Source organism: Ambystoma mexicanum, chromosome 8 (genome assembly GCF_040938575.1).
Source record: "Ambystoma mexicanum isolate Mex_15411 chromosome 8, UKY_AmexF1_1, whole genome shotgun sequence".
In the NCBI taxonomy this organism is placed as follows: Eukaryota; Metazoa; Chordata; class Amphibia; order Caudata; family Ambystomatidae; genus Ambystoma; species Ambystoma mexicanum.
In genome coordinates, this window is record NC_090929.1 from 641,696,039 (window position 1) to 641,713,981 (window position 17,943).

General features: G+C 43.5%; 1 protein-coding gene across 1 annotated transcript in view; it reads left to right on the top strand.

Moving 5' to 3' along the window:
- Positions 1-17,943, top strand: part of VWA5B1 (von Willebrand factor A domain containing 5B1) — a 1,692,038-nt gene that overhangs the window by 1,461,696 nt on the left and 212,399 nt on the right. The window contains exon 15 of the mRNA XM_069610372.1: positions 3,551-3,782. Within this exon, the coding sequence (XP_069466473.1) occupies positions 3,551-3,782 (232 nt within the window). The remainder of the gene's footprint in view (positions 1-3,550; positions 3,783-17,943) is intronic.

The window sequence follows — 17,943 nt, forward strand, 5'->3', positions numbered from 1 at the left end:
TGTCGCATCCTTCAATGGAGAATAATACCGCCAGCTTAATGAGCTGCTGCAGCTCTTTGCATGCATCGTCGCAAGCCATAATATGGAAATTGACGCAATTAGCATAAAGTGCCACAGTAATGAGCCTGTAAGGTTCCAGCCCATAGCAAGGAAGGTTGCACCAGTCTTGGTGAATATTATGGGTCATGGTGGTGCGAGCTGAAGCATGTGGCAAGTGTGTTGCAACAACAGGCACAAACTTTTACACCCATTGTCATAGAAATGTACAGCCTATTTTTTAGCGTTATTAGCCATAGTGTCAAGCGTTGCAGCAATCCGTGTGAACTGCAGCCTGTAGAATTGGGTGCTGCAGCATGCCATGTGTAGCAGTTAGTATGGGATCCTTAATCCCCGATCCGGGAAGTGGATCTATAGCTCTTGTACAGCCTTAAGCATTCTTAGAAATTGTTTACAAAAGTTAATCAAATCTTTAACAAGGTAATTATCTGTACTGCTGCACACCTCATCTCTTGGCAAAACATGTGTTCAAATTGTCATTCATTTCAGCCTTGAGTTCTTAACAGCTTCTCTCCCGCTGCATTGAAAGTCTGCTTTTGGTTCATCATGGCACCAATTCCTAATGGTGCGCTCCAGGTGTAGAGCATAACTAGCAAGTTCTTGCGCAAGCTGAGGCAGGCTCAAATGAAGCTCACCCCAGATGCCCATGTAGGGGTCCCACCTTTGTTTTTGGGTCAAATGAAGCTTGGACATAGACCAACAGGAGGCTATGGTGCGCTTACCTCACACAACCCTAGTGTCAGAGACTTCAAAGACTGGAAGGACATGTCTGCCAATGCAGGTGGTGTGCACAGCCGATCCGGTTGATCGCATCACAGGCCTTCCCCAACCGTATAAGCCTGCATTCCATGCAAGCTGTTGGATGCTTTTGTCCTCCACTCGCTCCACTCATGCTGACTAGTCCTTGCTTTTTTAATTATCATTTTTTTTAAAGTTACTTTCTTATGTATGGTGCTACTGCTTTCCACACCCCATCTACTCAGGCCTTACATTACTCTGCCTCTTACTCAAACCGCCATGGAAATGAAGGAGCGGCTACTCCACGAGCCCCCATCCACCATGTTCTTGGGATCTTCTTGGTTGTATTTATTTATTTATTTTCATCAAATAAATGCGTTTTTCACTAAACACAACCACCCTTATAGTTCCCTATTGGCCAGTCCACCTCTGAACCAGGGGATTAATTCCAGACTGCTAAACGGAATAATACCACAATGGTGGTCTGGATTGGATGTCAACGGACCAAGGCCTGGTGTTAAGGCCCGGCTTCACTCAAGCCTTTAACATGGGCCCCGTCCGTTACCGGCACATCCAGCCCACTGATCTGGATGTTATTGCTTAATTAGAGCATTGGAATGCTGGTAGATCTTTGCAGGTAATGCAGGGGCAGAGTACTATAATAGTTGGTGTAAGTCATCCGCCCCAGGCTGCCTGCACAAAGACTCTCTCAATGTATTAACTTGTACATACTCTGCCTCTGCCTATGACACCATCGCTTCACCCTCTAATTGTTCCTTCCCCGATGGCTCTCAAGCGCTTCTCACTCCTTCATATGACTTTCAGTACGTAGAAGCAGCTTGTGCACTCCTTTACTGTTTAGAACTGCCCTCATTGTAATGTTCTTCTTTTGCCCCCCTTCCACGAGGAGAAGATTTACCTATCTTTGCATTCTCATTACGTTTCTATAATGCTGCCTACTACACCTGTATTATATCTGGGTGCATGCCTGAAGTAGCCCCCGTAAACATGAGGCTATGCTTTCCCTGTCTGAACTCGCTCAACCTATTTTATCTGTAATTCCTGTATTATGTCTGTATGCACGCCTGAAGTAGCCCCCGTAACATGAGGTGAGGCTTTCCCAGTCTGCACTCGCTTGCGCTTGGGCTTTGCGTGCTGAAATAAATGCAAAATAAATCAAAAAGAATACAAAACAAATTCAATGGTTTCTCAGTAGATTGTTCCAATAGTGTTAAAACCTTTCCACCTAAGACTATAATATTGCAATAAGACCCATTTTGGGTGCTTCACTGTGGATAAGGTGCTTGGGTTCAAGTTATATTAACACTGGCCCCAGCGTTATTACCAACTGGTAAAGACCCCAGAACGGTCACTTATTGCTATTAGCGCCCCGAGGCCAGCCATCAGGGTGCAATCAGCAACATATTTGTGTGAATCAACGTGTCACAGCCTGCGCACACCCATTGATAAACTCAAAGCCGTCCTCATCTAACATGGCCATCATGGAAATGGAGGCGGGGCTCTGTGCGGAGCCCATATTCCGTTTCCATGGCTGCCATGGGAGGAGGTGGATAAGGTATGGAGCAGTGCTGTGTCACTGCAACAGGTATGGTGGGCTGGAAGGGACGCAGAGAGCAGAGTGCGGGAGGGAATGTGGCCGGCGGTACCTCCACTGCTCAGGTTGCTCAGAACCCGGGCTTGGGCCCGGATTTTGAGCAACTTGACTGGTTGACTCAATTGCGCAGTGGTGCTAATGGCTGTAATATCCCCTATGCATCACTGTAGGCCCTCATCTAGGCTTACACCTATAGCTCTTGGGAATGCTATATTATGAGGATAAGACAGGCACAACCATTAAATAGGTATGATTGTGAAAGTGAGTAAAACAAACAGAAGGCATCAAAGCATATTACCTATCTATTCTCAAGCTGTTTTTTTGTAAATGAAGTTGCTGTATTTTCCGTTGCCTTGGTTGCTGAACCGTAATCACCACCTAATGCAACTATGTAGCATAATAAAGGCCTTTTCAGACAGGGATACATGCAGTCAAATTTCCTAACGCTGATCACAATACTACTGATCCAATGCGCAAGGCACATTAACGCAAGCAAAATTGCAATATTATTTGAATGCTACCAATTTGGATACCCTTGTGACATATCATGACATACAGATCTACAGATCTGCAGAATGTTTCTTTCCTGCACAGTCTGCTCGACTGGCAGAGCAGGCCCTCGAGGGCGAACCACTGTAACCCGTCACAGTGCGCCAGTTCACATGATCACGAGGTTGCGCTGTTGGTCTTCCAGACCATGGTAAGGCATGTGGAAGATCTGGTGGAAGCTTCAGTGGTACGACTCCCATGTGGCACAAGCGGTTCCTCGCTATTCAGGGGCACCCTGATTCGCTCATCGACTTTGTGTGAATTTGGGTAGCGGGATTCTATAGGGACCCTGCTGCATTTTGCCGGGGTCCCCCTTCACTTTGTGCGATGCAGAGCAGAGCAAGTGATTCAGTGGGACACCAGCATTTCTGGGGCACAATTAGTTTCGTGCACACTATTACAGTTGCATTTTTTGTTATTAGCTATTTTTAATTCCACATTACTAAGCGTGTGCTCCAAAATGTGTTTTTCTCCTTTAACTGAAATAAATGCCTTCTGCTATCTGATGCTGGTCAGTGTCCATCCCTGGTAGATCCTTGTCCTTTTCTTTACCTTTTCTGAACTACATCCCACCTCTCTCTTTTTTTACAGCCACTCACCATAAATCCCTACGTCGCCACCACCAGGATCAGAGGCACAGGTGCGCGTCGCCCGTCCCTGCTTCAGCAGAGCTGCCTTTCCTTCTGCCATGACGTGGAATCTCCGCAGTCCCACGATCCTGTACCATTGGCCCCTGGCGGTCAAACCTGGGGCCAGCCTGAGACCCCCAGCACCATAAAGACCTCCGTGGACAGCCAGGTCTTCAGCAGCCCTGGAGACCCAGGTAAAAATTGTGGTTGGCTTCTTGCACCTCTTCCTAGTATCAGGGACATTTCTGGAATAATGTTCATCGAGCAACATCTCCTGATTTGATTCAATGACTGGAAATGCTTCTATGGGTATTAAAGGGTTTGTGGTTGCCTATTTGTACAACCACATTTGCAGAGCTCTGTTACTTGATTCCAGACTGTAGTTTCCTGTAGAAGGGGTGCAATTTTTATTGGTGATCACACCCCTGGAGCCAAACATTCAGCTTTATCTAAGGTTACCAGATCAATTCATGTCACCAAAGAAACCATACCCCATTACAGAGATTTAATTTCTTCAACAATTGCATTTTAATTTATGAGAGCCTAAAGCCACTATGATTGAATGCAATGGACCAAAATAAAACCAATGTAAAATCAAAGCCAGGACTAGAATTAGGTGTCCCTGGTGACATGGAGCCACCTCTTAACCTTAACTACTTCAACAGGACTGAGTTTATTCCAAGCACTTTACAGGGTGCGGATGGAGCACAGAGCGAGCAACATGAAGGTCCAGATTTCAAGAGATCACACTGTTGCTTTGTGGGCAGTACATGTACTATTTGCAGTAGCATATTAAAGTCTGTGGTAGAGTGTGCTATATACGAATCAAGGCAGTAAAAATATATGTACCTCTAGCAATCACCGGCTTATGTTTTGTACTTTCTGGCCTACAATATAGTCTCTTTATTGATTTCTTTTTCATGCTTTTTTACATATTTTGTAGATATGACTTCATGGTACTTCGGTTAATTATGTGTTGCAAAAACAAACAACCATAGCAAACAAATAGCCTTTAGTAATTAAAATAACTTAATGCAGCACTAATCACAACACACTAATGGCACAGCATGGAGTGCCTATCTTATTAGACCCACCACAATGATACCAAGGATAATAACGAAGCCTTAAATAAAACATGAATACACTGTATGATTAACAAGATGACCAATGATTGATCCAACCTCCTCGCGAGGAATCAGTACTCGCTCCCCAGGGATTGTGTACAGGCGCTATACAAATAAACAACCAATATCAATATCAATATCAATGATCCAAGAATCACAATTCACAAAGTTTTGCTTTTAGAATGACCTAACAATTGTGAACCCCCTTTTTCCGGCATTTGTTAAGTATGGAAGATCTTATGCAATCATGGTTTGTTTTCCTGTTGACCCTGGTCTGTGAGAAGCATGTTTAAGCTCTCGACACTCATTGTACAAGGCGACATGCTGTAGGGCCCATGTTTGTGGATCCCGAGATGCTCCAAACCGGCATTTTCAATAGGGATGGTTATGGCGACTAGTGATCCAGCGTGATGGCATTGCAGGAATCTCTCTCTAGAAAAGGTGGCATAGTCTACCAGAAATCAGCTGAAGTGAAAGCGAAGGTGGCAGCAGTGGTGCAGGTGTATCAACTGGAGCTGATAGAGTTCCGGGCACATGAGCGGTAGCAAACATAGAACACACAGCTCATGCACGGATGAACACAGATAGAGTAATACTAATATGGGAAAAATCAAGGCGCGAGAGAGGAGGAGTAGACTGGCAAGGGCATAGCTGCAGAGTTCCAGAGATATGCTGCAGAAGCTGTTCTCAATGACCAGCTGCCCATACATGGTAGAACGTACGAGCTCTGCCACTTGTGAGGTAGCCATGGTTTTAGAAGGCAGACACAGACACAAATGAACAGTTTTGAAAACCTTTATTTAACTTTATCGGATGTTGGAGACTTCCTATCTGGCCCTATCTCTATAATGGGAGTAATCTCGACCATCTAATTAAAATAAAGAATGTCAAAGTCAGTTTTTCAAAATCATAAAGCTGTCTGTGTTTACCTAATCTTGCCCTCACTTAATTGTAAAATGATAATGTGTACAGGGTTATGTCAAAACAAAAAAAGTGTCAAATAATATCATCATCTTTTATTCAGCGTTTTTACCTTCAAGTTCTAAAAATACAGCTCATACAGAAAAGATATAGATGTAAAATATTAGCAGTTAATAATAAGGGATCCATACTGTATATACTATTCATAAAATATGGGGGAATAGCGCAGGGAATTAGAGTACAGGGGAGTATAAATGCTGGACTTCATCTTAAGAATCCCTGCTATGGTTAGTCAGTGTATGGCTGTGTTCCTGCCAGGATATAAGTGCAGTAATTGTCGGGGAGAGCAAAGCTCGCAGTCACCGACTCTTACCTCTATCCACATTGACAGGGCCATATTTGATGGTCCTGCCTCTAAACAGCCATGCCCTATGGATGCAACGCGCAGTGCCAAAAACCACATACGGGAGGAGGCATTCTCTTAGAAATCGTAGAGCTGGCATTGCTTGACGAATTCCTGCGTTGTTCAGAATACGTCGCAAGTACATGCGTCTAAAACACTCTGTTTTTCTACATAGTAATAAAAAATGCAGCATATTTTCTGATCCAGAGCCACACATTGGGCACAGCTCTGATTGGGACCCCTACCACCTCTTAGTTAGGCAGGCTACTGGTAGAGATCGAAGCCTAAAGCGGATATAGATTTCTAGAAGGGCAGAAGAGTAGAGTAAAGGTAAGCCTTGAACCCCAGTTTATCATGCGTTTGTTTTTTAACCTTGCTTCTTAAGTCAATCAAATTCCATACCAGTGGTACCTGGGGTTTAATCCAAAGCTCAGGAATGCCTAATTCTAGGAGACAGTCCCTCACATGTGCTAACCACTTTAGGCTTTTCCCCCCCTTTATGGCTCATTACATGTGACAACGACTGCCTATGTACTTACAACCCTTCCCCATTCCAAATCCTGGCCCAGAACATAAGAGGTCTATACAAAATAATATCAGGATGGCAATTAAGTTAAATAACACTCCGTTCCCCAAGCTTTTGTAGTAAAAGGTAATTGGGAGCATGGGTGGCTAGTTCACACAGTTCACTGGGGCACAGTTCTTCCAGGCTTCCCTTGCCTGGCTCAGAATTCACACAGTTAATCAGCATACAGTTCGCTCAGGCTTCCCTCGCCTGCTTTGGTATCAATTTCTCAAAACACAGTGTTCTAAGGCGTCCGTCGCCTGATTAAGCATCAACAGAAAATGGTTCACAATGTGGTTCCCTTCCACAACAGTTCAATACTGGTTTCACCCTGGTGTTCCCTTCCCCAACAGTTCAACAATCCTTCAATGGTTTATGTGACAGACTTTCGCAAAGGCACAGTATTCACAAGCCCTGCGCAGGACTACTCTGTCAGTGAGGTTTTCACACAATCATGTCCTTGGCTCCTCTTTACTCCAAAATACAGTGACAGAGACTTTCACAAACATACAGTATCTTGCTTTGCTCTGGGCGGGACCACTCTGTTACTAAGACCATCTATTGAGTTATGTGCTCATCTTTATATTTCACTTTGTCATGCCTCCGCATTATCTTTCACAAAATTTACTTGGTTGTGCCCTTGGGACTGTCTTTCACAATCTTCAATTCGTGGGTCCCCGACCCTCTTCTTGATTCTCATGACAGGTCTCAGACCCCCTTCTTAATTCTCATTAATATAACAGTTCTTATTTCACTTTCGCTCGTGCCTTGAGCCCTCTGTAATTTACAATCTAAAAAAGTCTCTCTTTACTCGTGTAAACGTGCATGCTGCCTCGCAATCACTTTGTTTCTCATCACTCTTTCAACAATGGACAATTGAAGCTTTCTTCTTCATTGCGTCTCTCGCCATACGCTTGTCCTTGCTTTGCAATCTTGTATTTCATTTGTGTCTTGCGCCTTTCACAGATGGGCTTCCTTTTGCTTGGAATGCACCAGCTGTGTTTCTCTGTATCGCATGATGCGTGTCAATGTCAAGGTCTTCTCTGCTGACATTCCGACACTCCCAGGCTTTTTCGCACACCCGTGGGAACAAGCACCTGTAGCACACTTTCTCTTTGGAGTTTGCTTCCTCAAGCGAGCCCCTTCTGGCTCCTTGGAGACACGTGTCCCTCGCCACGCTTTCTGCAGCGTTTTCACCTCTCAGGCCCTGAGTGTGTTGACACTTCATTCTCTGCAGACATATTTCGGGGTACCTAGGCAACTCAGTAGCCTGCCTGCTCGACCTCCAACTTGTCTGCCTTCTCAGGCACCAACTCGCTCACTGTGTGACTCTTTGCTCCACCTCTTATACTCTGGATAGCCGTCAATGTGTTTCAAGTGTGCATGATTATCACTGAGAGACCATTGCATATTACTAGAGGAAATCTTCCTAATCTCAGTCTTCCTCATCTCAGTAGTTTGGCTGACACAGAAAGGAGGGGAATTATGGGAGTTGTAGTATCCCATAAAGGTAGAGGATATATGGGGTAAACAATTGTCAGGAAATGGGGTATACCATGTCTTGCCCTGTAATGTAATATAATGTAATTGGTTATTTATAACACACTTAATAAAATACCCATAGGTTTCTAAGCGCAGACCCGGGGATCAAACCTGTGTTTCTTCACGGTGTCTTGCTTCCAAGGTGAGTGCGTTGCCCCTGAGCTACCATCCGAAGACTCTGGAGACTTCCGGTGTTTCTTCCCCACTGCCCAAGATCGCCCTAGCCAGGTGATCCTCCCTCGCTTGATTCAATAGTGATGGCCCTTCCCATGCCACCTGAATAAGGGATCCCCGGGGTTTGAGTAGTGAAACACTATCAGGTTTTTCACACAATGCACATTGCAAGGAAGGCACATGCTCTCCACTCAGATTCTGCCATTTTCTCAGCTGCAGATTCCCTGAGTGAGGCATAGCAGGTAAGAGTGCCATCAGAGCTGGTTAGCGGATCCCTGGGAACCCAGTTTATCACTTGATTATGTTCTGGAGGTGACAGTTTGTTAGCCAAGACCAAGAAATTTACCATTGATCCAATTGTGGCAACCTTACTGGTAGGCATGGCAGCTAGAGGGATGGTAGAGGATGAGGTAGCACAGTGAACATGAGGACCCTCCTTGAATTTTGACACCTGTGGACTCAGGCACTGGAGACAGGATAAGCAGGGAGACAGATGCCTGGGCAGTTGCTTCAAAAGTCATCTTTAATGCATGTTCACATGGTACAAGAAACAACAGCAATGAGCTCCCAAACTCATTGTGCTTTTATACACTTTTGAGACTGATGCAGCATTACACACAATTGCATAATACAATATTGATTGGTCCCTTCAACCAGAAATAATCCCCTACTTGTCTGTGATTGGCTGGCTTTACTGTCACTCACCAATCCCACATGATTTCATTTTGGCAAGCATGGTTTAAGTGACACATGATCTGATATGCTTGCGTGCAACTCAGCCGGACCTCATTATAAATCCTGATATGTCTACTAAGAAGAAGCGCCTTATCTGATTGTTGAGACCTGCCAAATTCATTTAGCAGCCTATACTGTAAGAATACTGCATGAGTTAATCTTAATTGTTGCCAAGTAAGCAGCTGCTTGATCTAATTGGTAACTTGCCCAGGCTTTTAGCTGGTCTACCATTCATTACTGTCTGGTTTCTCTGCCAAAATGTCTAAATATGCCCCGCCAGACATACTTGTCTACAATGAACTGACATGGAACTGGTAATGAACTGCTGCCAAAGAATTACTCATTATTCTGCATGAATAAGGGTTTTGACAACATTTTATTTTCGGCATCCATCTTAAGAATTATCTGAGACTGTTCAACCTGAATGTTCTGTTCAGCTACCAACAGTGATTTTCTTTTATGCATAAATCATTTTCTACCCAACTTCTGGACTACATGTTTAGATATTCATGATGCGGGTGTAATACCAGCGACACCCTCCACTGCTTGGCGCATTTGGACCCCAAACAATATATGTCGCCCCATATGTACCTTTTGTCTTCAGAAAGCACTATAATTCTGATATTTTTGCAGTAGTGGAACCATTAATCAGCCTGGCATGTTGCCAGTGTTCAGTTTGAGGGTGGAGGGGTTGTGGGCCTTCTCTACACTCCCCTCTGGTCTGTATTTAGACACCTATTTAATACTTGACCACTACAGCCAATGTCCACCCTCCCCATATTCAATATACCTATACATCCCTGTCCCAATCACCCCCTCAGTGTGGTGATTTGTCTCAACATGGGAGGTATAATAAGAACATTTCTACAGAATCATTAATAATTTCAATCATATTGCATTCTTCTATTCTAAAAGATATGTGCATCCTTAAAGAATACTTTTATGTGCTTCTATCTAGATACAATCTCTATTGTTTAATTAAATATAAAATATTTGTACACACCAGGCAATTTCAGCCACTACGAGAATTGAGAGAAATCATTCCTTGAGGGCACCCACCAGCCCATTTTGTCCACATGTGACTTTTACGGCACACTTTTTCCTTCGTCTCACCCCATGACACTGCCTTGTTTCCCATTCTCTTCCCCATGCACATTCTTAAAGCTTGTCTTCTTTTTTCCATTCATCTCCTATTGACACGTCTTCCACTCGATCCATCTTGGTTTAGCATGCACGGACCATCTTGTTTGTTTTAATTGTCCTTTAGGGCTGCTTTGCAGCAAGTTCTTGGGCCCTTTGATTCTAAAGCCAGTCCTTTCAATGTTCATTGTTTGTTTCAATATAGTGTACTCAGAATCTTAGTTTGTTCATTGGACATTTTTTATAGTCAATGGGGCTATTTGATTGTTTCTGGGGAACACAAGAATGAGGGAGTTTTGTAGGAAAGCTTTTGAAAAGCAATAACTGCAACTGGGCTTCTGGCTGGGTCCCTCGATTTGTTCTCTCTGCTCGCAGGATCGGTTGCTGTAAATCTGCTGGTGTATAGGTTTCTCCCGTCCATCTGTGATATAAAACTGAATGAGTCTCCTTTGAAAAATAAGTGTGTCTCCATTCTCAGTACTGTCTCCTCAAACCCATCCCTTTAAAAAGTGATGTGTTTCTTTCAAACATTCCTGCCTCCTAAACAATCTATACTGCATTTTCTCCATTTCTAATATAATAGGGTGGCTGCTCCCTTCTTTCTTTTTGGACATCTTGGTGTCAATTTACATTTAGATTCATACTGGCTGATATCGGGACTTGGCTATGATCTGAGGTTATAAAATTCATACATCTGCCTCTGACTGGCATTGCCCTACTTTCTCACGGGCTGATTTTTTTTCAAAAACTGCATAATATGTGAAAGGAAACTTTTTCTTCTATGGTCGACATTCTCAGACCAAAGAATGATTTGGTCTCTCTTTTTACAATAAAAATAATAAATGTCATGATCTCTGCTTCCAAAAGGTCAGGGTTTTCCCAACTCCCTTGGAAGCAGATCCATAACCCAGGTTCCGAGTGCCAACCAGTCCCAATTGGGACCTTTTGGACCCAGTCCTGGCGCCAGTGGCACCAGGCTCATAAATATGCCCAGTCCCAGCGCTGGAAGCGCCGGGCTCATAATGCTTGGGTGGACTTACCTTCAGCAGACCATGCTGCTTACTTGCCTGCCAGTTGAGCCTCTGATCCTCTTCTGTTTGGAACTACTTTTCCTGTTGGGTGGGGCTGGAGCCACTCCCTAGATTCAGAACACTGGAACTCTTCTGGAAGGCAGGAACTCTTTTCTTACCAGGAACTCTTTTCTTACTTAGGCGTGGCTGTGGAAGGAGACACCTAAGCACTACAGGAGGCTATTTAAACCACACCCGGTGGATGAATCTTGCTTTGCGTTATTCTGCAACCTCTGCAGCAGAACGCTCATCGTGTCTTCTGCATCCGGTCCTGGGCCTAAGGAAAAAGGCTTACCATCCTGAATCCAGTCTTCAGCAACACCTATAAAGACAAGAAAGAACAGGTTAGCATTCCGGCATCTGAAAGGCAAAGGCTTACCATCCTGAATCCAGTCTTCAGCAACACCTATAAAGACAAGAAAGAACAGGTTAGCATTCCGGCATCTGAAAGACAAAAGTTTACCAACTCTTCGCACGCTCCGGAGGCCTTCGGCGCTGCATCCCGCATCTGAAAGACAAAACAAGGTGCGTTTAAAGACATTGGGGAACTTTAATACTCACGTGCCATTACTCCTTTCCACATCTAATCCAGTGGGTATTCCGGCACCCTGCAGCCGCTCCGAACTCGTACCTGCAAAATAAAAAGACAGTTAGAGCGCATAGTGAAGCAGGCAACAAGCGCTTACTTACGTGCTTCCAGGCGCTTCTATTCATCACACGGGCTCCATCTTCAACTCACTTCAGCCCGTCATCCGCCATCGCCGGAACCCTGCAAAACAAGAGACATCATTACTAAAGACTTTAAAGACATTTGAATGACTCGAAACTTACCGTTCGTGCAGTAAACGACGGACAGCAGTCCCCTGAAGTCAAGAGGCCTGCGCTACCTATCCAGTGAAGAAACTGGTTACAGCACCCTGCCCCGAGGCAGATGGAGAGCTCGGCATTCACTTACCTAAGGTGAGAGCGTTAACCTTTGGGGGTCTACAGGAGAGGAGAAGAGGAAAGAGATAGGGACACCCCAATAACCCCAGTTCATTAACCCCATATTTTCTATCTGCAGACATCTTACTCTACACGTCAGGCATACAGTGCACAGAGGTCCAGCCCAAAGAGCCAACCGGGTGCTACACATCACCTTTGAAGATACGGTAGTCGCCCAGTCAAGACCGGCGCCTCTGCGAGAATCAGGTGAGCGTTACATAAACGACAAATAAACATAACAAATTCAACATTTTTTTTCTTCAAAAAGGGATGTTTTTTTCTTTAATTGCTCCTCTCCTGTCTTCTTGGTGCATCCATAGCTGAACAATATGACGCTGGTATGTGTTTTTGCACTCTATAGAAAACTGAAATAAAGGCAAAGTCATACTGGGACTGGCAAAGTGGTCGGGGTCTTTCCATAGAGTAGACCCTTGTTCCTGTCTGTTAATCAAACAATATTTATTGCGGTCATTTCCTGACACTCTCATCACACTGAAATGTCCCCAAAGATACGTTGGTGCACATAAAACAACGTATCATTATTGTAGCAATCGGCCTGTCTTTCTATTTCGTTTTTTCTACTATGCTGAACATTTTCTCTGTACTTTTGAAGTCCTCCTTCTGCTAGTGTGGCACTGTGGTCTTCTTCTTTCTTTGCTGTGCCTTTATTCTGTTGAGACAGAGTTAACATATTTTGCAGTGCACCGCTTGACGCTTGCCCTACACTTATCTTGCCTACCCCTGTTATTTGGGTCAAAGCACTTATTTTACTAAGTGCATGCCAGTGTATCATATAAGAAATACATAGTTTTGCTTATTCTAAATATTCCATATATTTTTGTCAGATGTACCCATTTGTCATCTCACCATTTATTAGAATTTAAAAAAGGTTACTCCACCTTCTATCCAAAGTCTTCTTTTGTCCTTGTAGTTAGATATGGCCATACTTGCATGTACATGCTATTCTGTACTCACACCTGTTTGCACCTGTCTTGGGAAAAGGCTATATATTTGAACGGCTGTATCCCTTACTGCCTGTCTTCCGTACTCACCTGGGTCTTCTTACTCCTAATAATGATCAATAGTGTGTTCACACTCTTGTGGTGTGAACTGATGCATACCTCTTGCTTCTCTACCTGTTCACTAAATACTTACTTTTGTCATAATATAATGTTTCTTCCCATTGTATTTGCTATTTCTTGCTAAGGTCATATAGACATTGCTCTCGTGATTAAGGATAATAACAACTTTCATCTGTAAAACATAAATCACCCGCATCATATACATTTTACAATGTGTTGTTACTTAATCTCATATTTTCTTTAGTCTAGTTCTGTAAAACGTATCTTATATTATCAGATCAGTCTTGGCTATCCATACCCCTTTGGCCCTTCATTAACCACATTGTCTATTTTATTAAAATACACTACACTATTCAATTATAACCAGCACCATCCACTGTGGTTTTTTGTTTACAAAATCTGGATACCTTATCCACTTGTGTTTTTCGTGGTTTTTAATATTCATTTATTTACTTTTTATGTATTTATTTATTTCGTTTATTTCATCTCCTGAATTATTATCAATCTTTTTAGTCTTAAGCTTCTTAATCCTGTGCTTTTATCAATATCTATTTATAATTGGCCTACATTAATTAGTGTAATTACAATTCAAACCCTCATATGTTTCATATTATAATCCCTTACCTGTGTGTATTTATATTTTGTTCCCCTATTTGTTTTAATAGATCCATGTCATAAGGGCCTATGGTCCACAGGACACTTGGCACTTTCTCCAAGCTTTCCTGAAATTATGCTGAGTGCTGCTACATCATTGCCACATGCTACAAGACTTTCCTTTTCCTCTTTCAGTGTGTGATGCTCCTAAAGAAACATCACTTCATCATTTGTGTAGTTTATTCTAAAATATGTCGTCATCAGTGACGTCAATCAACCTAGACCCTTACTTGAGAACTATTAATGTCCTCCATGGTCCACTCTCATCCCCCATTCTCTTGAACATTGCCATTTTCTTTTACACTATGGCTGCTTCTAATTGTAGAGGGGTTATCTGTTCCCCCTCTTTGTCCATAAGTGTCTATGGTCTGAGGAAAAACTTGTCAAATGATCCTCATAGTCCTCCTAACTAAGCTAGGTAACCATGTTCACAAAATGTTCACCTCATGATAAAAAGACCTCTGGCTCTACTAAAACACCTCGCAGAGCCACATGCCCTGTATATGCCACTATAAATTCACCCACATTCAAATGGTGTATCCCAGGATTGGAACACAGTATTCCTTGGTCAACAAATAAAATCATCATAGTACATTCTTTCATTCAATCCCTTTCCAAAATATAACCATGATATCTGTCATAAATATATTAAAAATCAATCATGCCACACTCTCTTACAGAGACTGATAATTCATCAATAAAGGGAAACTCAACTTGTAGCTCTAAAGAACCCTCAAACTTCTGATAATTCCCACCATTTGACACTTTTCCTCCTTCATTCATGGATGTGCAGTCTTGGTGTCTACCAATAGAGCAAATATTTTGCCTCCTACCGCCATATTAACCCTTGGCTTCTGTTGGGGCCTAGTGTCACTAATAATTCTGAGCTCATCAAGTCACCAGTGAGCTGCCTTACTGTGGGTGCATGCATACCTCTGTTTCTGTGAAAGGATTTCCGCCTACTACAGTGGCACCTCCTATCCTGGATGTCAATACCTGTCCTATGTTTACATATTGCTGAATATGCATGGGGACTTGCTTCACTTGCACCTGCAGTGAATCTGTTTTACACTTGCTCTAGCTGCTGTACCTGTTCCACTTCCAACGCTCATGTATGATAAAATGTCTGATCTTGGGCAAACCCTTCCTTAGTTTGTGAGCTATATACTGGAGGATAAACTGTCCCCCTCTTGAGAATTGCTCATCTTATGCCTATTGTTGGCTCCTACATGTGTGCACAATGTGCTCTGTCATCCCACATATCCAATACACAGGAGGAGCACCACTAACTTGTCCCCTTTGGTTAAATGGTCCTTGCACATTCTATTTATTATTCTGCATTTTCTAAAAACTGCCTTGGTTATTTTGTGAACGACCTCTTTCTCTATTTCCCATTTCTCTGCATCGTTGCACAAACCCATTCCCTCCTTGATCCATGTGGCGCCGATTATTCGCCTGTGATGTACCCACTGTTTGCAGCATCCCCAGTTCTTCTCCACTTGTCAATATTGTCCCTTATATGGCATACTTTGACAATTCCTTTTGAACTAACTTGGCTTCCTCAAGTTTTCCTAGCATCGTTTTTCTTTTTATTCTTCTCCTACAACAGCCAACAGTGATTTCACTATAGTCACCGTATCTCAAGTCACGGTTTTACTTTCCATTCCCACTTGCTTCCCAAGTGCCACTGTACCTGCCCAAGCAATCCCTGACATAAAATGTGGCAAAATACTGCCACTGTTTTCACCCCCGCTTACGTGCTACAAGAATTTGGTGTTCCTAAATAGAAGCGATCAGTTCTTCATAGTATGTTATTAATTTCCTTCAAAAGACCAGCTACTCTCATATTAATGTTCCCATCTAGTACTCTAAATGTAAATCAAATCATCCTGTGGGTGTCCATGTTTTCTCATTGCAATTGTTAAGTCATTCTTCTGACTGCCTATGTGTATGTGCATTGTCTATAGTTCATTGATCACCTACACTTCCATAAAATCATGTGCGCATGTGTGTACACATATGCATGCCTTCTCATGTGCATGTATATATGTGAATGCATGTGTATATGCATTTGTGTGCATCACTTCCCCTCTCCTAATAAATATATGTCAGAAATTCTAAACTTAATCAACTCTATTTTTCCCCAATAACTCAAATCATCACATATACTAATTCATGCTGTGCTTCAAAAATTGTGCTAAAGCTTCCTTAGTTTCCTTAGTCAATTCCCAGCCTGGTTATACCTTATTCATACGTACATTTTCACTTAAACAACCCTTGCAAATCCCCTAATTGATGCCCTCCTTATTCTTAGAAGCCAGACCATCAGGGTGTGTGCTTCTACAAAAAATACTTTTCAACCTAATATTTTCTCAATCCAACTGTTTAAATGTTTCATGCCAGACTCGTTCATTGGGTGACTAGCGTTTAGTTTCACTGGAGCCTGCCTGAGCCAGACCCTTATTTCGCCACCTCCCTTCTTTAGTTAGGAGTCCGTTCACTTCATTCATTGGCATTTTCCCGTCTATCCCCTCTCCTGCCCATAGCGCTACTTTCCCCCACACCTCTTCTGTGTGTTCTCTCCCTCATAGTCTGTATCTCCATCTACGTCTCTGGGGACTTTTAATGTTCCCCTAACCGGGATCTCTCCAGGTCATATCCTTGCAGGAAGGGGCCCCATTCCATTTCGCGTGAGGGGGGATTGGCTGTGTATCTGTCTAGTGAGCTGTTCCATTCTGTATATGTCAAGGGCCTTGGCTGGCCATTGCTTTTCACTGGGGAGTTCTGCCCTTTTCCAACCTCCTGCCACGCAAGCCCTGGCCACCAATAACAGGAAGTGCGGCATGTGCAGGAGCTTAACCAAGTCCCCTTCTATCACCTCTATCCCAAACAAGACCAGGGGAGGATCCAATTGTCTATCCACTGCATCCAGATCTATTATCCAGCCCAGGTTCTCCTTCCAATATCTCAGTATTCTGTCACAGGCCCACCACATATGCCAGTAGTCTGCCCTTAGCACGCCTTTCCTCCAGCAGTTAGGGTCAGCACCACGGTATATCATTGACAGCCTCGCAGGGTCCCATTGCCATCTGTACAAACATTTTAATCCAGGCAATTTATATTGGCAAGCCACTGAAGTACGATGGGCATTCACACACAATCTTCGCCACTGATCATCATCCATTTCTAACTCCATATCCCGCTCCTATTTTCTTCTGTGTGTATCTACGCCCCCCTACGTGTGCCTCTTATAAGGCCTAGTACAATCTGTGGATAAGCCCCTTTGTCCCTTTTCCTGTATCCAACACCCTTTCCATACGTGTCATTTCCCTCTGCAGGTCCTCCTTCCAGTCTTCGGACGTTAGCACCCCTTTAAGTTGCAAGTATTTGAATTCGAGATTTTCCCCCCACCCAGTATTTCTTCCAACTCCTGTGGCTCCATGAACACGTCTTTTTTCAGGACCTGTCCCACTCTCTCCACAACTCCCTCAAACCAGTCTTGAAATCTCTCAAGTCCAGGGATCCGGTCCCTTATGGGGAGTGCCCAAATGTGACTGAGGGGTGATGGCCAGGTTGTTAACCCCCTCATTTCCCTCTTGACTCTCCAAAGGGACCAAAGTGGGCCTAGGATCATGTACATCCGTACCTATCTCGGGCGGGCTCTCGCGGTGCCCACAACCATTATCCAAGCATAACCGGGCAGAATAAGCGGTTCTCAATATCCAACCATTTTTTCTGTTTGTCTTTACTCAGGTAGGGGACTAGGGCTCTGAACTGGATTGCCCTGTAGTAGGTACGCATATCTGGGAGCCCCACCCCTCCTTTCTCCTTGGGTTGTAACAGTTGTCTTTAGGCTACTCTATTTTTTTTCTCCTCCCAAAGGAATCTAATCATTTTCCTTTTCAATTCTTCAAAGTGTGCGTCCGGCAGTCCTATTGGGAGTGCCTGATAAAGGTATAGC